Source organism: Blennius ocellaris, assembly GCF_963422515.1.
Source record: "Blennius ocellaris genome assembly, chromosome: 11".
Classification (NCBI taxonomy): Eukaryota; Metazoa; Chordata; class Actinopteri; order Blenniiformes; family Blenniidae; genus Blennius; species Blennius ocellaris.
The window spans coordinates 28,548,410-28,571,871 of record NC_137660.1 but is presented as its reverse complement, the minus strand read 5'-3'; the positions used below and the strand labels follow the sequence as shown (position 1 = coordinate 28,571,871).

Sequence of the window (23,462 nt, the reverse complement as noted above, 5' to 3'; positions counted from 1 at the left end):
TTTATCACAGGAAATGACATGGAAAAACGGAAGAAAGCCGCCGCGCACAAAATTAAAGTTAAACCGACGGGGAGCGCGGCGGGCGGCGGGCAGCGGGCCGGTCAGGGCGGCTCGAGGGGCGGCAGGGCGGGCGGTCAGCGGGCCGGTCAGGGCGGCCGGAGCTCCGGAGCCTGGAGGAAAAAAATAAAAAAAATAAAAAACAAGAATGAATTCGGTTTATTTGCAACAACAAATGAATCAATAGAATATAAAACGCTGCCGAAATGGTTCATTTATTGTGGTAAAATAAAAAAAAATTAAAAAATAAAATCCCACAGAAAACCATGAAATTTTAATTAATTATATTAATACACGACGGGTTTGATTTTTAAAATGAAATATCTAATCATACACGCCACAAAATGTGGTTTTTTCCCCCCGTTGCCATGGTAACAGAAGACACAACCGACTTTCACGCAACAAGTAGAGGAAATCAATAGTTGGAACAGAAACAGACACAAACAACAACAAAGAGACAAAATAAAACAAACAAACCCCAAATTTAGAAAATAGAAAAACAAATAAACAAAGAGTTTTCTCCTCCCACAACTTTAATCAAACTTTGTTTACAAGTGAAACTTCACATTCTACTGGGGAAACAAATACGTGATATAAATAAGCATGTTTATGGGAAATAATAAAATATATATTAAAAATAATTTTAAGAAATAGATTGTTTTTCATGGTTATGAAAATAGTTACTCATTAATAACATATGTTGTTTAATAGAAAGCGATCGGCCCCTGGTGGTCACTCGCAGTATTGCAGCCCTATACAATTGCTGCCTAAATATTACATTTATTGTGAAAAACAAATCAATCAAAAAACAAAAAACGTGAAAAAATTAAGGAAATTATATTAATGCAGGAGGGATTTGATTTGTAAAATGAAATATTTAATCATACACTCTCCAAAATATTTTTCCATTGCCATGGTAACAGAAAGAGACACAAACAACGAAAAAGATACACAAAGATGAAAAAATGCATCCCTCACCCAAAAAAACACAAAAAACAAATCAACAAAGAGTTTTATCCTCCAACAACTTTAATCAAACTTTGTTTACAAGTGAAACTTCACATTTTACTTGGGAAACAAATACATGATATAAATAAGCATTTTAATGTGAAATAATAAAATATATTAAAAAAAATACTTGAAGAAGTAAGATTGTTTTTCACATTTGAAAAATAGTTATTTACAAAACATTTTTAATTGTTAAAAAAAAAGAAAAAGAAAGACAGCCATCAAATAGAAAACTCTCGGCCCTGGTGGTCACTCGCAGTATTGCAGCCCGATAAAAATCACCCACCAACTTGCAGTTTAAAGGTTTTTGTTTGTGTTTTTTTTTTTCTGAACGGCTTCTGTTTCAAACTATTCAAGACCGAGACAAACCTCAGAACCTCGGTTATCGGCAGGAAACTTCACGTTCCCGTCGCACTCCTTTAACGGCGAAATGCAAACAGACGGAGAGTCGTGAGTTTCTCTCGTTTCCCCGGCGACGTCTCAAGGATCGCAGCCCGCCGGCGAGGAGCCGCTGCCGTCGCTTCCCAGGAGAGAGTCCTGGTCGGGCGAGAGAGGAGCCGTCCCTGGAAACACCCGGAAACATGCGGATAAACGCCAAGGTAAACAGGCGAGCACCTGTAATACCGCTATGAGCCACCGGGTGGAGCAGTGAGCTACTCCATCGCATTTTTTTTTTTTTTTACTGCAATCAATTATGTTGCCATACACTGAAAATGTATTTATTTATTTTACTTGCGCCACTAAATCTCAATTTGTTTTGATCTCAAAAACAAACTAGTTCAGACTCGTCGCTGCCCCCAGTGGACGGAGCTGGAATTACTGAAATCTCAAGCGCCTTTAAAATGGAACGCTAAACGTTCATTTTTTTATTTTTTTGGAAATTCAGTGAAATTTCATCAGTCATGAGCTGGAGAATTAAACTTTCACAGTTTAAGCATAAAATCTTCAAAATATGTACGTATGAATTTTTTTGTTCGTTTGTTTTTCACACTCGTGAGCAACGATAATACAACGTAAAAACTATTTTTTTTTAAAATTGAGACGAAATCGTGAAACGACAAAAAGTACAGAAATAAAAAAGAACAACCTAAAATCGAAAAATTCCAAAAAGGATCTTTTCCAAAAAAAGTCTGAAAATTAGAATTACCGTATTTTCTGTATAACAAGTTTGCAGTTTGTTTTAAAGAGAACAAAGAAGGCTAATTGTGGACTAACAAAATAAAGTGGAAAACACCCCTCTTCATTATTTATTTTATGTTATTTATTATTTAGGTGCAACTTATAGTCCAGAAAATACGGTAATTTTAAATACGGTTGTAGTGAAATAATGATCGACTGCCAGGAAACGCTGGTTTGGATTTGAGCTCCATCAGTGCCGATACTCACACTGGGACACCTCCCCCTCTTCCTCCTCATCCCTGTCCTTCTTCTCCTCCTCCTCCTTCTCCTCCTCCTCGTCCTCGTCGTCCTCCTCCCCTTCAGAGATGGACGACGTCTGATCTCCTTGGAGACGAGACAACAGGTCCTCCAGCTCCTGGATCCTCGTCTGCAGACGCACACAGTCCACACAGTGCGAGGAGAAAGAGGAGGAGGAAGAGGAGGAAGAGGAGGAGGATGAGGAGGAGGGGGAGGAGGAGGCGGCGTTCTGGCTCCTGGACTCCCGTCTGTCCCTGGTGGACGCCTGCAGAGACGCCTCCAGGGCGGCAGTGAAGAAGTTCTGGAACAGAAACGTTGGATCCAGTTACGCCGCCGACGCTTTCGCAGATTAAAGATGGCGGCGGCGTACCCTGAAGCTGATGTCCGTCCCCCGTCCCTCGGGGCGTAGGCTCGGGCCGTCTTCGTCCCGCCGCTGCGCCTGCAGCACCGCCCTCAACTCCGCCCTCAACTCCGCCCATGGAGGCGCCTCCAGCCGCTGGACGCCTGCGGGAGGAGACGAGACGAGACGAGACGGACGCCTCCGTCGCGGTGACTGGACGCATCTGGAGAGGACAGACGACGGAACGTTCGCCACGGCGGCGTCTCACCTGCGTCCGATTGGCTCCGAGCCGCGTCGGCAAGGGGCGGCGGGCCCAGGTGACCCGGGTGACCCAGGTGACCCAGGTGCAGGGACGGGACCCAGTCCGGATGCGACTCCAGCATCTCGTCCGCGGGGCTTCCTGGGAAACGCACCGCCACGGATTTAAAATCCAATATTAATCAATCAATTAAACATGTCATTAATTGATTAAAATTGGAAATAAACCTTTACATTTGCCAAATAAATAAATGCATAATTAATTAAAGGTGTCATTGATTTATTAAAAATGTTAAATGAATATTAAAATTTGTCAAATAAATAAATAAATAAATACATGTATGATTAATCAATTAACCGTGTCAATAATTTATTAAAATTGGAAATAAACCTTTACATTTTTCTAATAAATAAATGCATAATTAATAAATTAAAGGTACCATTAATTTTAAATAATAATTAAATAATGCATAATTAATTAACTAAACACGTCATTAATTCATTAAAATTGTAAATAAATATTGAAATTGTTAAATAAACAAGTGCATAATTAATTGTGTCATTCATTTATCACAATTGTAAATAAATATTTACATTTTCAAATAAACACATGCGTAATAAATAAATTACTTAATTGCATCATTAATTTATTACAATTGGAAATCAATATTAAAATTTGTTTGAAAAAATATTATATTATATTATGATATTATATTATACAATATTTGGACGGGCAAAAGTAGTTTTCCACGTTAAATTTCACCTGAAATAAGACTTTTTAATAAACGCTGACGTGACGCTCGGTCGGCGCGCGCGAGGCCCCGCCCCCCCGGCTCACCTGACAGGAAGTGGAGGGAGCAGACCCTGGCGGATCTCGGCACCCGGGTGAAGCTAATGTCGCTCCGGCCCACGGCCTCCACCCAGGCCGCCCTCCGCCGCCGGGTCAGCTCGCTCAGGTGGCCGCCCTCGTTGCGCCTCCAGGCGGGGAAGCGGTGGAACGTGAGCCCGTTGTGGCGCTTCCGGCCGCGGTGGTCGTGGGAGCGGCCGTGGCAGAGCTTCACGCAGCAGCTCCTGGCCAGCATGGCGTCAGGGGGTGGGGGGGGGAGAGAACCGGCTTTACCGGAGCGACTTCCGGCAACAGTGAAGGCCCAACGAGGAGCGACCCGGACGGGCTTCTCTCACAGGAAGCGGCCCGCTGCAGTATTGCGCCCCCTGCTGCAGCTCCCCCTGCTGGAGCGGAGGGGAACTGCAGCCACAGTTCACACACAAACGTCTTCAACTTGAATAAAAACTCGTGTTAAATCAACTTTAACGTCAATTTAACTCTAATTACGACAGATAATATGTCTTATATATATTCTGGAGAAACTTTAAAGAAATATAATTAAGACTTTTCCAGCTCTGACTAATAAATCTCATTCAAACTGAGGGTAAAGTGACTAGCCTGAACACAATGGATTCATTATAAGTGGAATAGAGACAAATTGTGGGAAGCACGAACATGAGCCAGACATTTCAAAGTAAAAGCGCCTGAATGGCACAAGAGCGTTTCAGCTTTTAATTCAGATTCAACAATGATGTTGTCAAAGGCGTGGTGGTAGAAAAACATTTCAAGACGTGTGGTCAACAAACCTGATCCCGTCACCCAAAACTGTCGTTTTTATGTCGGGCCACTAGTTGGCGCTCTCGTTTTGTTTCTGTACTGAAAGTTCTAAACATTAACGCTGGGAGAACTTTTAGTGGACAGACCGTTGGGTTGTTTTTACAGTGACTGTCAAAATAAAAGCACCAAGTTGGATCGTTATTGCGGTGACTGTCAAAATAAAAGCACCAAGTTGGATTGTTATTGTGGTGACTGTCAAAACAAAAGCACCAAGTTGGATTGTTATTGTGGTGACTGTCAAAATAAAAGCACCAAGTTGGATTGTTATCGTGGGGACTGTCAAAATAAAAGCACCAAGTTGGATTGTTATCGTGGTGACTGTCAAAATAAAAGCACCAAGTTGGATTGTTATTGTGGTGACTGTCAAAATAAAAGCACCAAGTTGGATTGTTATTGCGGTGAGTGTCAAAATAAAAGCACGAAGTTGGATTGTTATTGTCGTGACTGTCAAAATAAAAGCACCAAGTTGGATCGTTATTACGTTAATCACATTCACACACCAGAAGAGGCGGGGCCATGTGGAGCTCAGTCCGTCACTGGGAGCAGTTCGGGGGTTCAGTGTTTTGCTCAAGGACACTTCGGCATGTGGACAGGTGGAGAATCGAACCCTCAACCCCCCGCTGATCCGCAGCAGGGCTAGTAGGTGAAGATGTTGTGAGCTCGGTGTCCCAGCTGATCCAGGTTGGGCAGGCAGGCATTCTGGATCATGGGTGCAGGACCACAGAGGACCATCAGGACGTCTTCGGCGGCGGCGGCGGCGGGGAGCCGGTCCCGGATCATGTCCCGGGTCACAAACCCAGAACCGTAGCTCCAACCTGGAGGAACCCAGAACCAAAAACAACGTCTGACGGGGAGCAACGTCTGAAGAACCTCACGTGAAACCTTGAGGGTCAATATTTCACCGAACGTCACGGAGAACCAACACTGGTCACCACCAGCGTCACGGAGGTTCTGTCCATATATTAAAAGTGGAGCCACTGGATAAATGACTTGAAATACAGAGACATGGAGAGCCTGGACACTACAGAAGATTCAAGAGAGGTTCCTGAGCAGCAGAGGTTCCTGAGCAGCAGAGGTTCCTGAGCAGGTGGAGCGTCTCACCTTGCGGAGGTTTGTCCAGCGTGAACCACAGCTTCAGTTTGTCAGGATGCTCCTTCTGCAGCTCCTCCAGCTCCTCCCGCAGCAAGATGTCCTTCTCCGTCTAGTCACAGAACATCTGGTTCTCATGCTGTGGACTCGGTTCTCATGCCGTGGACTCGGTTCTCATCACGCGACTCACCTGGTTTGCAAATATGAGCGAGCACCTGGTTCTGTCAGAAGGATCGGCCGTGATTCTACGGATCAGCTGCAACATGGGAGTGATACCTGGAAGAGAGAGAGAACCAGAGAGGGAACCAGAGAGAACCAAAGAAAGAACCAGAGAGAACCAGAGAGAACCAAAGAAAGAACCAGAGAGAACCAAAGAAAAAAACAGAGAGAACCAAAGAAAGAACCAGAGAGAACCGGGAAAGAACCAGAGAGAACCAGAGAAAGAACCAGAGAGAACCAAAGAAAGAACCAGAGAGAACCAAAGAAAGAACCGGAGAGAACCGGAGAAAGAACCAGGGTAAACCAAAGAAAGAACCAGAGAGAACCAAAGAAAGAACCAGAGAGAACCGGAGAAAGAACCAGAGAAAACCAAAGAAAGAACCAGAGAGAACCGGAGAAAGAACCAGAGTGAACCAAAGAAAGAACCAGAGAAAACCAAAGAAAGAACCAGAGAGAACCGGAGAAAGAACCAGAGTGAACCAAAGAAAGAACCAGAGAGAACCGGAGAAAGAACCAGAGTGAACCAAAGAAGGAACCAGAGAGAACCAGAGAGAGAACCAGAGAGAACCAGAGAGGACGAGAGTACAAATTAAAATGAATCATTCTAATATTTTTCAGATCATTTTCACACTTTGTTTTGGTTCTCGGCCTCCAGGAGGTTCTGGTCGGTTCCATAGAAACAAGAACCAACCTGTTCCACCGGCGATCATCCCGACCTCTCTGAACCTGCGGACCTGCGGAGGCGACTTCTTATCGGGGCGGATGGAGAACTGGCCTGATGGAGAGAACGCAGAGGAAGAGTTGGGAGAAGAGGAAGAGGAAGATTCATAACATTCTGACTTAAAACACGTCTATAAAACTTTTATTTCTGATGTATTCAGATATTTCATGGTACCATGTACGTATGTGTTGAATCAGTTCTGGCCGTACCGTTGCCTTGGTAGACGAGGAGTCCGCTGGGCCCCCTGAAGTCCACGGTGTCCCCAATGGACAGGCCGTCCAGATGCTGGGACATTTTCCCCCCCTCCGGGAAGGACGGGTGAGAGTTCCTGTGGTAGACCTGGAATGTGGGGAGAACGAGGAGGGCTGACGACGGGGAACCGGAACATCTGCGTCCACGAAAACTACTGAAAACTATGTGGAACATATGCCAGAGAAGAAGACATGGAGCATGAAAAAAAATTCTAAAAAAATACTCTGTCTACCTTCACCAGCAGGTCCACATGTCCCTGGTCCTGGTCACTGGAGACCGGGGTGTAGGCTCGCACCACCAGGCTGCCCTTCACCTTGGCTGACAGGTACACGTGTTGGCCTGCAAACAGAACCGCAGGGGGCGATGAATCCACATGGATACGACCGGAAGTGTTCCGGAACCGATCGGGAGAGGACAGGAAGTGGCCGTCATCTCTTTGTCAGTGACACAATCAAACCAGCAACCTTCTGATTGGGAGACGACCGCTCTACCGCCGAGCCTCGGCCGGTTGGCAGACGGAAGAACCCGTCACAGACCAGTCGGTGTTTCCAAAGACCTTTGACTTGTTTCTCGAGACGTTTCTGACCAAGACAGAATCTCACACGTCAAAAAGTCAGGGAAGGGTCAGGGTCAGGGCTATGGTCATGGTCAGGGCTAGAGTCATGGCTATCATCAGGGAAAGGTCAGTGCTAGAGTCAGGGCTATCGTCAGGGTCAGGGCTCGGGTCAAGGGTCAGGGGTCAGGGTCAGGGCTAGAGTCATGGCTATCATCAGGGTCAGGGTCAGGGGTCAGGGTCAAGGGTAGAGTCGGGGTCAGGGCTATCATCAGGGTCGGGGCTTGGGTCAAGGGTTAGGGTCAGGATCAGTACCGATGGGCAGGCCCAGGACGTGGGTTCCTGATGGAAGGCCGAACCGGAACTTCTTGGTGTCGTGGCTGATTTCCTGCAGAGACACAGAGAAGTGACGGAAATGACTAAAGTTGATCGGTTCATGCTTCAGTTCTCACCCACCGTCACAGAATCATCGGCTCGAGGACGATATGCAGGACTTTAAGTCCAGAACAAAAAAGGGATTCAGCCCTCAAGGGTCCACCAAGAAATTTCACAAGAGACCCCCCCCCCCCCCCCCCCACTGAGCAAGACACATCCAAGACACATCCGTCCGTCAGTGCGTCCGTAATCTGGAAGTCTATTTGACAAACGACACATGAAAATGACGGACATCCAAAACACCCGCAGGTTTTGTACCATGTATGGAAAAGTCCCGTAAATAAACTGATAAGAGAAAAGTAGGAAGTGTTTAGAGTGGCTCCTCTCCGGTACAGTCTGATCCAGAACCCGGACCGTCCCTCAGGAGGTCCGGCTCTCACCTGCTTGTGTATGAGAGGAAGTGGATACTTGATGGTGGGGTCCTCCAGGGTGAGCTTCTTCTTCTCCCCCGAGAAAGCGCGCAGGTAGAGCAGCAGCAGCGTCACCACCACCACGGAGACCGCCGCCGCCAGCGGGAACATCTGCACAACATCAGCACAGCGTGAGCCAGATCCACATCTGGCCCAGAACAACAACAACAAAAACAAAACCAGGACCAGAACCAGATTGGGTGAAGACAGAGTCGGAGCTGCGTCTCACCAGAGTGGACTCCATGTCTGCAGTGTGAGGAAGAGTCACGGAGCAGAGTCCATCCAGCAGACGCTAAACACACACGCAGGTTTACAGGACTTTCGAGGACATCACCGTCCCTCCGAGATTCACCTCACCTGAGACCACGACTCACCTGGATCTGGACTCAACCTCCAGACCGTCCAGAGTCCGTCTTCCTCTTGAGCTTTCAGTGTAGAAGATTAAGTCTTTCATGTGTATTTAGTGGCTCTAGAGACTTCCTGTCCCCACAACATGGGTGAAACCTGGATCACACACACACACATATACACACACACATACTCAGGTTTGGGCTCCAAAGGGGGCGGGGCTTCCCGCTGGGGGAAAGGTGACCCAGGGTGAGTGGACCAATAGGAGGCCAGATGTGGTGGTGACACTGCACAGCTGACGGGTGGAGGAGTGGAGAGTGGATTTGGCCGTCACACCACCGGGGTGGAGGGTGAGGGTGAGGGTGGGGGTGGGGATGGTGGAGGGTGGGGGTGGGGGGGTGTACACAGGCCCCGCCCACACCACAATGCCGTTCCATGTCACCATGGTTTATGTCCGATCATCGAGACGCACACCGACTGGAAACGACGATGTCACGGCCCCGCCTCTCGCCCTCTAGCCCCGCCTCCCCCTGCGTGACATCACTGAACGCCAACATGGCGTCCTCCCTCCTCCAGGTGGCGCCGCAGGAGCTGCTGATGCTTTAATAAGGACACATGATGGATTTGTCCCTTTCTACCGTTTCTTCTCTGCGGCGGAGCGACAGCGCCACCTACAGGCCCACAATCGTTTTCAGTAGTTTACATGTCGTCATGGACACAGACGTTCCCCGTGTGGACGGGGAACTTTTTTTTTTTAGAACGACGAGGAGGAAGAAGAAGAAGATGGTTTTGATTGGTGGCGACAGGAAGTGAATCGATATTCAAAGACGTCTTTCACACGTCGTGTGCGAAGGACAACAGCCGTCTCTGCTCTTATGTTGAAAAGCGCACACACACACACACACACACACACACACACACACACACACACACACACACACACACACACACACACACACACACACACACACACACACACACACACACACACACACACACACACACACACACAGGAGACTGTCCACTTTCTGTACCTGCAGAACTGAAGACAAGCGTTTCTGTTCGACATGAAGTTCCTCGACTCTCCAGCAGGGGGGGGGGGGCGCTGTGCACTCCTCACAGAATTGACCCGGGGAGGCACATGTCCAAGTGTCCAACACCTAGCAGCTGTGTGTGTGTGTGTGTGTGTGTGTGTGTGTGGGAGCAGTGAGGACGTGTCAGTGAGACATCTGGAGAGGATTATGATATAAAAAAAAACAACTTGTTGCGCAGAATGAATCTCTCTCTCCCTCTTTCTCCCCTCTAATGGACGCAGTCCAGAGAAAATACGGGGGGTGGAGGGAGGGGGGAGGGGGGAGGGGGGAGGGGGGGGTCTGGGCGGTCCGGGGGGACTGGGAGGGACTGAGTTCCTCTTGGATCCAGACACCAGAGGACCAGACTCTGGGAGACGGATCCAGCCGAGGAACGACTACAGTCACAAAGTTCTGCTGATCTGCGAGGAGCCGCCAGAGAGACCAGCAGAGACCAGCAGGGACCAGTAGAGACCAGTACCACACTGCAGGAGACCAGTACCACACTGCAGGAGACCAGCAGGGCTTCGGTGAGGAGGTTCTCAGGTGCTCCGTCATGTCCTGCGGAGCGATGTCCGTCCTCCTGGTGTCTCTGAGCGTCTCTGTGCTGCCGGTGCAGAGCCAGAGCTCCTCGCAGGACACCTTCATCATCCAGTACCTGGAGAGGAGGCTGGTCCAGGTGGAGGTGAGGGGGCGGGGCCGGGGGCGGGGGCGGGGGGGGGGTCTATAATCTGACGTTAGAGGAGGAAGATGCTCTATAATCTGATGTTAGAGGAGGAAGATGCTCTATAATCTGATGTAAGAGGAGGAAGACGCTCTATAATCTGATGTTAGAGGAGGAAGATGTTCTATAATCTGACATTAGAGGAGGAAGATGCTCTATAATCTGATGTTAGAGGAGGAAGATGCTCCATAATCTGATGTTAGAGGAGGAAGATGCTCTATAATCTGGCGTTAGAGGAGGAAGATGCTCTATAATCTGACGTTAGATGAGGAAGATGTTCTATAATCTGATGTTAGAGGAGTAAGATGCTCTATAATCTGGTGTTAGAGGAGGAATATGCTCTATAATATGGTGTTAGAGGAGGAAGATGCTCTATAATCTGGTGTCAGAGGAGGAAGATGCTCGATAATCTGGACATTAGCTGTTTTTAAGAACATGAACCAACGATGACGAGAAGAAGCAGGAACAAGCGACCAAAGATGTGGCTTCAATCTGAGATCAGATCAGATCAGATCAGATCAGATCAGATCAGATTAGATCAGATTAGATCAGACGTGACGTCTCTCTTGTCCAAACTGAAACGGGCTCCAGGAGCGTCTGAACCGGTGTGAGCAGAACACGGCGAGCGTCACCCAGAAGCTCTACGACCTGTCCTCCGAGGTCCGGGGTTACCTGTCCACGCTCACCGTCATGAGGTGAGACTCCTCCACCCCCCCCCCCCCCCCCCCCCCCCTCCTCCACCCATCACCCCCACCCACCCCCACCCGGCCCGCTGAGCGCTGCTCTCCGCAGGTCGGAGGTCCGGAGCCAGGTGGAGGGCGTGTCGGGGCGGGTGGAGCGGCTGGAGAGGGAGCTGGAGTACCTGGAGAACAAGATGCCGGAGGAGACCGACATCCAGATGGAGGAGGCGCTGCTGGAGGAGCAGATCAAAGCGGCGGAGCAGGAGCACCAGAAGAGGAGAGCCCGGATCAAAGTGGAGAACGGTGGGGAGGCGGGAGGTGGGGGGGGGGGTGGGGGGGTCTCGTCCGGTCTCGTCCGGCGCCGAGTGGGATAATGTGAGTGTGCTGGTCTCCAATCAGCAGACTGCACGGCGGCGCTGAGTCAGATCAAGTCTCTGAAGATCGTGAAGAAGGTCGGCGACGCCCACGGATCCTGGTTCAAGGACCCGACGGAGGGTTCACACAAGGTCTGGACACACTGGACAGTCTGGTCCTCCTGCTCCTACTCCTGCTCCTGCTTCTCCTGCTCCTCCTGCTCCTCATCCTCCTCATCCTCCTGCTCCCCTGCTTCTCCAGTTTCTCCTGCTCCTCATCCTTCTCCAGCTCCTCCTGCTCCTCATCCTCCTCATCCTCCTGCTCCCTGCTTCTCCAGTTTCTCCTGCTCCTCATCCTTCTCCAGCTCCTCCTGCTCCTCATCCTCCTCATCCTCCTGCTCCCCTGCTTCTCCAGTTTCTCCTGCTCCTCATCCTTCTCCAGCTCCTCCTGCTCCTCATCCTCCTCATCCTCCTGCTCCCCTGCTTCTCCGGTTTCTCCTGCTCCTCATCCTTCTCCAGCTCCTCCTGCTCCTCATCCTCCTCATCCTCCTGCTCCCCTGCTTCTCCAGTTTCTCCTGCTCCTCATCCTTCTCCAGCTCCTCCTGCTCCTCATCCTCCTCATCCTCCTGCTCCCCTGCTTCTCCGGTTTCTCCTGCTCCTCATCCTTCTCCAGCTCCTCCTGCTCCTCATCCTCCTCATCCTCCTGCTCCCCTGCTTCTCCGGTTTCTCCTGCTCCTCATCCTTCTCCTGCTCCTCCTGCTCCCCTTGCTCCCCCTGCTCCTCATCCTCCCCCTGCTCCCACCGCTTCTCCTGCTCCTCCTGCTCTTCATCCTCCCCCTGCTCCCACCGTTTCTCCTGCTCCTCCTGCTGCTCCCCTGCTCCTCCTGCTTCTCCTGCTCCCCATCTTCCTCATCCTCCTCCTGCTTCTTCTGCTCCTCCTCATCCTCTTCCTCCTCCTCCTGCTCCTCCTGCTCCTCATCCTCCTCCTGCTCCTCATCCTCCCCCTGCTCTGTTTGTTCCCACACTACTCAGCTCACCTTATCATTAAGCCACGCCCACCTAATTAAAGAAGAAAACAAAAAACCTCAAAACGATGCAGTACCCCATCCAGGCCTGTAGGAGGCGGTGTGGCGCTGCAGAAAACAAACTTAAAACCAAAGAAGAAAGAAAAAAAAACAACCCAATAGACATGGAGAAATCCATTATGTGTCCTTATCAAAGCAGCTCCTGCAGCGCCACCTGGAGGAGGTCGTCCGCCATGTTGTTCAGTGATGTCACAAGAGGGAGGCGGGGCCATGACATCATAGTTTTTAATCTAACGTGCACCTTTTCTCCACTCTGGAACCTGCTTTTGTCCCCCAAATTTTTTTTTTAAAGTCTTCAGGCTCCTAAAACGCTGCTGGATGATCGGGACAAAACCACGGTGACATGAGACGGCGTTGGCGTGTGGGCGGGGCCTCATGACCATCGCTTGTTTTTTTTAATAGATTAAAATAAAGAAAAGTTCCTTGCGGCCCAGAGTTCCTCAGACCGACGTGACGTTTTGACCTCCAGGTTCCACCGACGCGTTTCAACCTTCGTCTCTCGCAAAACCTTCCAGAGTTCCGCTTTAGAAAACGACCTCCGTTTCCATGGCGACGGCAGACGACGTAGTTCGTTTTCGGGAGAATAAAGATGAAAGGAGACGTGGGGAGAAGGTGTGTGTGTGTGTGCGTTTGACGGGAGACGTGTCCTGCAGGTCTACCTGCTCAGTGGCGTCCGGAACGACACGGTGCTGGAGTTCGATTCCCTGCAGAGCTTCACGGAGGAGACCGGCGGCTGGCGGCGGCCGGCGGCTGCAGCTTCCTGCCCACTGGCAGGGCTCCGGACACACCGTCCATGACGGCTGCCTCTACTTCCACAAGGCCGACACCACCAACCAGATCCTGAAGGTGTGTGTGAGTGTGTGTGTGCCCAGAGCTAAAGCGACTCCACATGTCATCGTAATAACAATCCAACTTGATGGTTTTATTTTGACACTCATCGTAATAACAATTCAACTTGGTAGTTTTATTTTGATAGTCACTATAATAACAATCCAACTTGGTAGTTTTATTTTGACAGTCACCGTAATAACAATCCAACTTGGTGGTTTTATTTTGATATTCACCATAATAACAATCCAACTTGGTAGTTTTATTTTGACAGTCATCGTAGTAATAATCCAACTTGGTAGTTTTATTTTGACAGTTACCATAATAACAAGCCAACATGGTAGTTTTATTTTGACAGTTATTGTAATAACAATCCAACTTGATGGTTTTATTTTGATAGTCACTATAATAACAATCCAACTTGATGGTTTTATTTTGACAGTCATCGTAACAATCCAACTTGGTAGTTTTATTTTGACAGTCACCGTAATAACAATCCAACTTGGTGGATTTATTTTGACGGTCACCATAATAACAATCCAACTTGGTGGTTTTATTTTGACAGTCACCATTCTAACAATCCAACTTGATGGTTTTATTTTGACAGTCCTCGTAATAATTCAACTTGGTAGTTTTATTTTGATAGTCACTATAATAACAATCCAGCTTGATGGTTTTATTTTGACAGTCCTCGTAATAATTCAACTTGGTAGTTTTATTTTGATAGTCACCATAATAACAATCCAACTTGGTGGTTTTATTTTGACAGTCACCATTCTAACAATCCAACTTGATGGTTTTATTTTGACAGTCATCGTAATAATTCAACTTGGTAGTTTTACTTTGACAGTTACCATAATAACAATCCAACTTGGTAGTTTTACTTTGACAGTCACCATTCTAACAAGCCAACCTGGTGGTTCTGTGCTGACCCCCCTGCCCCCCCTGCAGGTGGACCTGCTGAACCGCACCGTGGTGGACAGCACCCTGGTCCCGGGAGCCGGCCGGCTGCCGGTCTACAGCCTGAACCCCGACACCTACCTGGACCTGGCGGTGGACGAGCTGGGGCTGTGGGTCATCCACGCCGACCCGGACTACGGGGGCAACCTGGTCATCACCAAACTGGACAAAGGTGGACGTCCCGGGTCTCCTGGACCACTTCAGGACCCTGTTAGAACACGCCTGTCCGGTGCACGTCTGAGCTTCCCGTTGGGTTTCAGGAAGCCTGTCGGTGGACTTCACCTGGGACACGCAGTGCCGGAGCCGCGACGCCGAGGGAGCCTTCCTCATCTGTGGGACACTCTACGTGGTCTACAACACTCGCTACGGCGGGCGCTCCACCATCCAGTGTGTCTACGACATCCACGACACCATCCACAGGTCAGCCTCCCACCTGAGAGAGAGAGTGTGTGTGTGTGTGTGTGTGTGTGTGTGTGTGTGTGTGTGTGTGTGTGGTGTCCTCAGGATACAGTCTCCCTTAAACTGATGAAGCGATAACATAAGAGTAGCATAGCAATGGCATAGCAATAGCATAGTTGCAGCATAACGATAGCATATCAATAGCATAGTGATAACATAGTAGTAGCATGGCAATAGCGTAGCAATAACATAGCAGTAGCATAGCAGTAGCATAGTGATAACACAAGAGTAGCATAGCGGTACCATAGCGGTAGCATAACGATAGCATATCAATAACATAGTGATAACATAGCAGAATCATGGCAATAGCATAGTGATAACATAAGAGTAGCATAGCGGTACCATAGCGGTAGCATAACGATAGCATATCAATAGCATAGTGATAACATAGCAGAATCATGGCAATAGCATAGTGATAACATAAGAGTAGCATAGCGGTACCATAGCGGTAGCATAACGATAGAATATCAATAGCATAGTGATAACATAGCAGAATCATGGCAATAGTGTAGCAGTAGCATAGTGATAACAAGAGTAGCATAGTTGTACCATAGCGGTGAGAAAACGATAGCATATCAATAGCGTATCAATAGCATACTGATAGCATATCAATAGCATAACGAAAGCATATCAATAGCATAGCGATAGCATAGCAATAGCATAGCAATAGCATAGCAGTAGCATAGTGATAACATAAGAGTAGCATAGCTGTACCATAGCAGTAGCATAACGATAGCATAGCAATAGCATAACGATAGCATAGCAATAGCATAGCAGGAGCGTAGCGGCAGAGCAACGCGCCCGGAGAATTAAAACGAAATACAGGTTCCTTGGCGAATCACATGGAGGTCAACGGTTCTACCAGTCCTGTTAGCGGTTAGCTGCTAGTGGCTAAATACACCAGAGGTGGTTTATGATGCGAGCCTCCCGTGTCGACGACAATCAAAAACCTCACGTTTCGGGGGTTTGAGCTTGTTGAGGCCCAACAGTAGGACTCGGGGTTCCACCGGGAAACGAGGGGTGTCGACGGCGGCGGCGACTGGGTTTAACGGAACTTTGCGCTCCGTGTGTTCCAGCGCGGAGAGCGCCGTCCTCTTCTTCCCCAAGCGCTACTCCAGCCACAGCAGCGTCCACTACCACCCCGGGGACCAGGAGCTGTACGCCTGGGACGACGGCTACCAGACCATCTACAAGGTGGAGACCCGGCGGAACCGGCCGCCGGCCTGAGGACGGACGGACGGACGGATGGACGGACGTCCCCGGCGGCCCGAGGACGGACGGACGTCCCCCAAGCGCTCAGCTCGTCGTCCTTTGCTGGCAAACGGATGCTCCTTTTTTTAATCGCACTGAATAGTTAATAGAAAAGTTTTAACGGCTTCCGCAGGACTCATAGTTTTATCACCACAATAAAAGCATTTCAGTGTCGGCCGTGTTTTTGTTCCAATCGCAGACGATTCACTTGCGACTCGGGTCGTTTTCACGACGGGAGGTTTTCCAGAGAGACGACGTCGATTAATGAATGCTTGACGGGAACGAAGGAGAGAAACGATATTTTATTATATTTTAACGTTGTTTAAACACAAAGATTTGTTAAATTATTCACTTCAGACGAGATCGACTCGATTCGGTTTGACTCATTTCAAAAAGAGTCGGTTCGACTCAGACTTAATTTTTTTCCATTTCATTTAGTTGAAGTTAATTCAATGCAATTTCATTTAATCCTAATTTCATTTAAATGGAAGTATTGGACGGATTCCAATCTGCTGTTTTGTTGAGATTTTTAATCTTATGAATCATTTAACTTTATTTAATTTGATAATTTAATTTAATTAAAATAGAAGCCCAGCAGGACTGTAATCTGCTTTTTTGATTAGATTTTTAATATGATGAATAATTACATTTTCGATTCAATTTAACTTGATTTAAGTATTTCATTTAAATAGAAGTACTGATTTTTTGATGACAATCACCTGACATCATTTAATTTAATAATTTAATTTAAATAGAAGTACCGGCCAGATTCTAATCTGCTTCTTTGACTAGATTTTTTAAATCTGATTAATCAATTAATAGTCTCACCTGGTTCAAATCTCATCTGACAGGCTTTACGTCCTCGGAGGAATTATTAAATGAATGAATGAAATGCTGATATATTCAAATAATTAGTTGATCTTCTGCAACGATCCAGTGAAAAAGTAGAACCCGTGAACTGAAAGTGGGACAAACCGTCTTTATTGGCCTTTAAGAAGTTCAGTCGTTTTAACAAGTGAACGAAATGTCGATAAACACAAAGTGTCTGTAGAGTTTTTAAAAAACAACAACCCAAAAAAGAAAAAAAAAGCAGCACTTTCTATAAGTTAACAATGAACAAACATGAACAAAGTGAGTAACATTGACCAGATTAACGCTTCAAGTTTCCCTTCAGCTCCTGATGAACACATGAAAACTCACTATTCAGACTCATGAGGGTCAAAGGTCACCAGGTTCTGTGTGATGATGTAATTTAAAGGACACAGTGGAACCAGGAGCTGAACCAGTCTGGGGGGGGGGGGGGGGGGGTTAGGGTGGGGGAGGGGTACCGGTTTACGTCTGGGTGGGGGGGCCGTCCTCCTCCTCCTCCTCCGCCCGCAGGACGTCCTGCAGGAGGCGCTGGTAGAACGGCGAGAACACCAGCTTGTTGAAGTTGACCAGGCGGCTGAAGCGGACGGCCACTTCCTGCAGCTCCCTGCTGACCGGCGCCAGGCCGCCGGGGAGGGGGGGCGGGGCCCGGGGGGGCTCCAGGGACGCCAGGAGGACGCTCTGCACACGGGCGCCTGGGGGCACAGCGGGAACGTGAAGCGGTGTGTGTGTGTGTGTGTGTGTGGGGGGGGGGGGGGGGGGGAGCGCTCACCCATCAGCTGACGGACGGTGTCGTCAGGGCGACTGCAGGCGGAGATCCGGCCCCGCAGAACGTCTCCGCCGGCCTCAGAGAACCCCGAGGAACCGCAAGCCCTCAGATCCTCACACACCCGGTCCCCCACGCTCGCCAGCACCTCCTGCAGGCCGGAGGTCCTTCTCACACACACACACACACACACACACACACACACACACGTACACACAGTCAGGAGACGGACTGAGGGGGGGGGGGGGCATTAGCCATGGCTAATGGTTAATTTAGCCATTAACCATGTTGGCTAACGGCTAAATGTTAGCTCGTGGACACATGTTACTGTTAGCTGGTGACTACAAGTTAGCTGGTGGCTAGAAGTTAGCTGGTGGCTTCATGTTTAGAGTTAGCTGGTGCTACATGTTGGCTAATGGCTAAATGTTAGCTCGTGGACACGTTAGTTAGCTGGGGACTAGAAGTTAGCTGGTGGCTAGAAGTTAGCTGGTGGCTAGAAGTTAGCTGGTGGCTTCATGTTTAGTGTTAGCTGGTGGCTACATGTTAGCTAATGGCTACATGTTTAATGTTAGCTGGTGGCTACATGTTTGCTAATGGCTACATGTTTAGTGTTAGCTGGCGCTATATGTTAGCTAATGGATAAATGTTAGCTGGTGGATACAAGTTGAGCATTAGCTGGTGACAACAAGTTAGCTGGTGACTACAAGTTTAGTGTTAGCTGGTGCTACATGGTGGCTAATGGCTAAATACTTGTGGACACATGTTAGTTAGCTGGTGACTAGAAGTTAGCTGGTGGCTTCATGTTAGCTGGTGGCTTCATGTTTAGTGTTAGCTGGTGCAATATGTTAGCTAATGGCTAAATGTTAGCTGGTGGATACAAGTTGAGCATTAGCTGGTGGGGGGGCGGGGCTGATGCTTACAGGGTGGGCGTGTCCTCCAGCAGGACGCTCACGGTGCGTTTCAGCGTCTCCATCAGTCCGGGCAGGCTGCAGGCATCCTCCCCAACGGAGGAGGACACCAGGAGGAGCACCGAGGAGACCAGGACCAGACGCTCCACCTCCTGCTGCATCTCCTGGAACCGCACCTGGTCCATCAACACCGTCTGCAGGAGGAGGAGGTGGAGGAGGTGGGGGGTTATTAAACTAAACACTGAAGATTAAAATGACAAAACTGAATAAAACACGAAAAAAACAATTCTTAAATTGCGCCTCCTTCGGAGGAGGAGCTCACCTCACCTCAGGGAAGGGGGTAGAGGCGTGGTCCCACCTCAGCAGGTGGAGGTAGGCCTGGTTGTGGACGTGGAGCGGGCTCAGTGAGGAGGAGGCGGAGGAGGAGGAGGAGGTGGCGGCGGCGCCTCCTGCTGCTGCGGCGCCGCCTCCTGCTGCTGCTGCTGCTCCTCCTCTCAGGTGTCTCACCGTGTCCTCCAACCATTTCTGGGTGTAGTCCAAAGCATCTGCGGGAGGACAGAGACGTCACGTCTCCGGCCGCTCGGGCTTCACTTCGGGTCCAAACCTGAGGAAAACTCACTGGGCTGCTTGTCCAGGAACTCCTGGAACTTGTTCCTCTCGTACTCCACCGACTGCTGCATGAGGTGAGGGCGGAGGCTCAGCAGGGCGAAGTTCGCCATGTCCAGCTTCATCAGGTCCAGGACCGAGAAGATGGACCTGGAGGACCAGACAGCGAGGAGAGGGCGGGGACAATGACACCAGAGAGGAGGAGCGTTAGCTGGTGGCTACAAGTTAGCTGGTAGTTACATGTTTGGTGTTAGCTGGTGCTACATGTTGGCTAATGGCTAAATGTTAGCTCGTGGACACGTTATTGTTAGCTGGTGACTACATGTTTGGTGTTAGCTGGTGCTACATGTTGGCTAATGGCTAAATGTTAGCTCGTGGACACATGTTACTGTTAGCTAATGACGAGAAGTTAGCTGGTGACTAGAAGTTACCTGGTGGACACATGTTACTGTTAGTAACATGTAGCTATGTAGCTGGTGACTACATGTTAGCTAATGGCTTCATGTTTAGTGTTAGCTGGTGCTACATGCTAGCTAATGGCTAAATGTTAGCTGGTGGCTACTCGTTGAGCAATAGCTGGCGGCTACTCGTTGAGCATTAGCTGGAGGAAAGTAGTTAAAAGGAGGTGTTGCCGTGACGATTCTAGACGAGCCCCCCCCGACTAGGACTGACTTGAGCAGAGGCACGACGTCGGTGACCTCCTTCAGCTTCTGGATGTCCTGGTCCCTGCAGGGGGCGCACAGCGAGCCCATCATGCCCACGATGAAGCGGGACAGCCCCCCGATGTCCACGGCCCCGTGCTCCGCCTGCTGCTGGATCAGGGGCAGGTCCAGGACCTCCTCGATGCGGGCGCGCAGGCGGGCGTGTCCCGGGAGCAGGAAGGACAGCAGCGCCTGGGAACAGAGGAGGCGTGAGGCGGCTGCGAGGCTCCGCCCCTTCAGCGAGGTCGCGGCGCGTCCTCACCTCTTTGATCTCGGCCAGGAGCTTGAGGACTTGCCCGTAGCTCGGAGGCTCGTCCTCCAGCTGGTCCTCCAGACATTCCCAGAAGGCCTTGTGCAGGACGTCCTTCACCTTCCGCACCAAACTACAAGACAAGACGTCCAGCGTTACTTCTGCAGACGTTACTACTTATTCCCTCGTTTCCTGGTTGAATCGTGATTCTCTGTCGGACCTCAGTGGGAACCGGAACTGGAGTTTGAAAGCAGCCGAGTCACTATCAATATGCTATTGCTATGCTATCGCTATGCGGCCACCATGCTATCAATATGCCATCACTGTACTATTGCTATGCTACTGCTATGCTATCAATATAATATCTCTATGCTTTCAATAGGCCATCACTATGCTTTCAATATGCTATCGCTATGCTATCACTATGCCATTGCTATGCGGCCACCATGCTATCAATATGCTATCACTGTACTATTGTTATGCTACTGCTATGCTATCAATATAATATCTCTATGCTTTCAATAGGCCATCACTATGCTTTCAATATGCTATCGCTATGCTATCACTATGCCATTGCTATGCGGCCACCATGCTATCAATATGCTATCACTGTACTATTGTTATGCTACTGCTATGCTATCAATATTCCATCACTATGCTTTCAATATGCTATCAATATGCCATCACTGTACCATTGCTATGCTACTGCTATGCTATCAATATGCTATCACTATAATATCTCTATGCTTTCAATAGGCCATCACTATGCTGTCAACATGCTATTGCTATGCTATCGCCATGCTATCACTATGCCATCGCAATGCTATCAATTTGCTTTCGCTATGTGGCCACTATGCTATCACTGTACTATTGTTATGCTATTGCTATGATATCACTATGCCATCGCTATGCTATCGCTATGCTATCGCTATGCTATCAATGATTGACAGTTCCTGCGGCCAATCAGTACACCAAAAATCGAAAACCTCTGCCGGTCACTTGTCAGCGAGAACTTTTTATTTTCCGGGACGATGGTTCCACAGCAGACTTGGTGTCTGTCCCCCCCCCCACCCCCTCTGAGGGACGGTTCCGGAAGCAGGCGGCGTTCCCTTACCTTCCTTCAGGAAGCTCCACGCGTTTGACCTGGAAGTCCTGGTCGACCACGAGCTCATGGGCCAGAGCCATGTTGGTCACTCCTTTCGCCGTCTCCATCAGCTCCTCCATCGACACCAACCGCGGCGGGCTGGCTGGAGGAGGAACAAGCAAGAGGCGGAGCTCCGTTAACCACGAGGCTGAACCAACCAGAGGCTTCGGAATGAACGGATGAATGAAGTCATCGTGTTGGTCACGCGTCAGGATTTGGAATTAGTGGAGCGGCTCGCCGTCTCATGTCTGTTTGTTTGTTTGTTTGTAGAAAGTCTCCGCCTCCAGAAGTTCCTGGACCAGCGGGTTCTAGGTCACTGGGTTCTGTGTCGGCAGGTGTACGGCGTCCAGCTCACCCTCCGGCGTATTTCCCCGGTCAGGACTCGGAGTCCTGTCTCGTTTCCCGTCCGTCTCCTCGGAGGCGTCCTGGGGCCCCGTGTCCCCCCGCTGCTCCTCGCCACCGTCGTTCTGCATCTGGAGTCTGCAGGAACAGTAGAGGAACAGTGCAGGAACAGTAGAGGAACAGTAGAGGAACAGGACAGGAACAGTAGAGGACGGGAACAGTAGAGGAACAGTACAGGACAGGAACAGTAGAGGCACATGACAGGAACAGTGGAGGAACAGGACAGGAACAGTAGAGGAACAGGAACAGTAGAGGAACAGGACAGGAACAGTGGAGGAACAGGACAGGAACAGTGGAGGAACAGGAACAGTAGAGGAACAGTAGAGGACAGGAACAGTACGGGAACAGTAGGGGAACAATAGAGGACAGGAACAGTACGGGAACAGTAGGGGAACAATAGAGGACAGGAACAGTACGGGAACAGTAGGGGAACAATAGAGGACAGGAACAGTACGGGAACAGTAGGGGAACAATAGAGGACAGGAACAGTACGAGAACAGTAGGGGAACAGTAGAGGAACAATAGAGGACAGGAACAGTACGAGAACAGTACGGGAACAGTAGGGGAACAATAGAGGACAGGAACAGTAGAGGACAGGAACAGTGGAGGAACGGAACAGTACGGGAACAGTAGGGGAACAATAGAGGACAGGAACAGTAGAGGAACAGTACGGGAACAGTGGAGGAACAGTACGGGACATGAACAGTAGAGGAACAGTACGGGAACAGTACAGAACCAGGCCACAAGAAGGTTCTAGAAGTTCCACTGAGGAGGTTCTGTTCCAGCCGCCGACATTTGCAGGAGCACGACCAGGAGAACTTCATGAACACACCGTGCGTGTGTGTGTGTGTGTGTGTGTGTGTGTGTGTGTGTGTGTGTGTGTGTGTGTGTGATAATGAGTTCAGTCTGAGATGAGGAGGGAGAGGATGAGGAGGAGGAGGAGAAAGATGATGATGAGGAGCAGCAGAGAAGGACGAGGAGATGGAGGAGGATGAAGAGGAAGAGGTAGAGGAGGATGAAGAGGTAGAGGAGGAGGAGGAGGAGGAGGATGAAGAGGAAGAGGAGGAGGAGGAGGAGAGGCATCACTGACCTGGATCCGAGTTTCCTGTCAAGCTTCCGGCTGAACAACAACAATAAGCGCGGCTCGTGACGCAGCTACTTCCGCGTCGGTGCGCCGCGCGGCGGGCCGTGAAACACCGGGAGCCTCCGTCAGGACGACCCGCGGGCACGAAGTCCGGCGTTCATCTCCAGCAGCCCCAAACCCCGAGTTTAAATCCCCAGCAAGCCGAAACGCTCGCCGTCAACCAGCCGCTCGCTGACGCCCGGCCCGTCACTTCCGGGTGGAGGCGGGGCTTTTTGTGACGTCACGGAGCGAGCCTCCCTCCCGCACGCTTGATTGACACAACGTTACATTGAAACTTCACGTTTTAGGGTTTTTTTTTTTAGTTTAACACGTTTTCTCGTCGTTAACGTCACAGACAGAGAGTGTTCGTTTTAAATGAACCATAACTAAAGGCCTGTCATTAAGACGTGATAGCCAATAAACACCTGATATCCAGGCAGCCAATCAGATCGTCGCAGAGTCACCAGCAGGAAGCGTCATCATCCTCATTGATCTCAGCCGGTGTCTTACAAACTG

General features: G+C 49.4%; 4 protein-coding genes across 4 annotated transcripts; 1 reads left to right on the top strand and 3 right to left on the bottom strand.

Annotated features, from left to right (window-relative positions):
* Nucleotides 1-1,293: 1,293 nt before the first annotated feature.
* LOC308136252 (uncharacterized protein) lies at nucleotides 1,294-4,164 on the bottom strand. The gene is made up of 5 exons (XM_080504515.1): nucleotides 3,918-4,164; nucleotides 3,090-3,221; nucleotides 2,852-2,985; nucleotides 2,452-2,782; nucleotides 1,294-1,628 (listed from the first exon to the last, which is right to left on the bottom strand). The coding sequence occupies exons 1-5, from the start codon at nucleotides 4,159-4,161 to the stop codon at nucleotides 1,546-1,548; spliced, it is 924 nt and encodes a 307-aa protein (XP_080360641.1). The 5' UTR covers nucleotides 4,162-4,164; the 3' UTR covers nucleotides 1,294-1,545.
* A 515-nt stretch (nucleotides 4,165-4,679) lies between these two features.
* Nucleotides 4,680-8,936, bottom strand: cyb5r2 (cytochrome b5 reductase 2). Its single transcript, XM_080504516.1, has 10 exons — nucleotides 8,796-8,936; nucleotides 8,651-8,713; nucleotides 8,392-8,532; nucleotides 7,892-7,964; nucleotides 7,256-7,362; nucleotides 6,981-7,110; nucleotides 6,742-6,825; nucleotides 6,022-6,107; nucleotides 5,844-5,943; nucleotides 4,680-5,557 (listed from the first exon to the last, which is right to left on the bottom strand). The coding sequence occupies exons 2-10, from the start codon at nucleotides 8,663-8,665 to the stop codon at nucleotides 5,379-5,381; spliced, it is 915 nt and encodes a 304-aa protein (XP_080360642.1). The 5' UTR covers nucleotides 8,666-8,713; nucleotides 8,796-8,936; the 3' UTR covers nucleotides 4,680-5,378.
* Nucleotides 8,937-10,181: 1,245 nt separating this feature from the next.
* Nucleotides 10,182-16,353, top strand: olfml1 (olfactomedin-like 1). The gene is given in 9 exon segments (XM_080504514.1): nucleotides 10,182-10,524; nucleotides 11,155-11,258; nucleotides 11,356-11,546; nucleotides 11,643-11,749; nucleotides 13,335-13,429; nucleotides 13,431-13,527; nucleotides 14,461-14,641; nucleotides 14,730-14,889; nucleotides 16,005-16,353. Coding segments are annotated over 9 exon segments (1,215 nt in total). The 5' UTR covers nucleotides 10,182-10,395; the 3' UTR covers nucleotides 16,156-16,353.
* Nucleotides 16,354-17,155: 802 nt separating this feature from the next.
* tcp11l1 (t-complex 11, testis-specific-like 1) lies at nucleotides 17,156-23,144 on the bottom strand. Its single transcript, XM_080504513.1, has 10 exons — nucleotides 22,914-23,144; nucleotides 21,777-21,901; nucleotides 21,392-21,524; nucleotides 20,290-20,410; nucleotides 19,999-20,219; nucleotides 19,340-19,476; nucleotides 19,048-19,265; nucleotides 18,733-18,914; nucleotides 17,819-17,979; nucleotides 17,156-17,741 (listed from the first exon to the last, which is right to left on the bottom strand). The coding sequence occupies exons 2-10, from the start codon at nucleotides 21,892-21,894 to the stop codon at nucleotides 17,512-17,514; spliced, it is 1,521 nt and encodes a 506-aa protein (XP_080360639.1). The 5' UTR covers nucleotides 21,895-21,901; nucleotides 22,914-23,144; the 3' UTR covers nucleotides 17,156-17,511.
* Nucleotides 23,145-23,462: the final 318 nt, after the last annotated feature.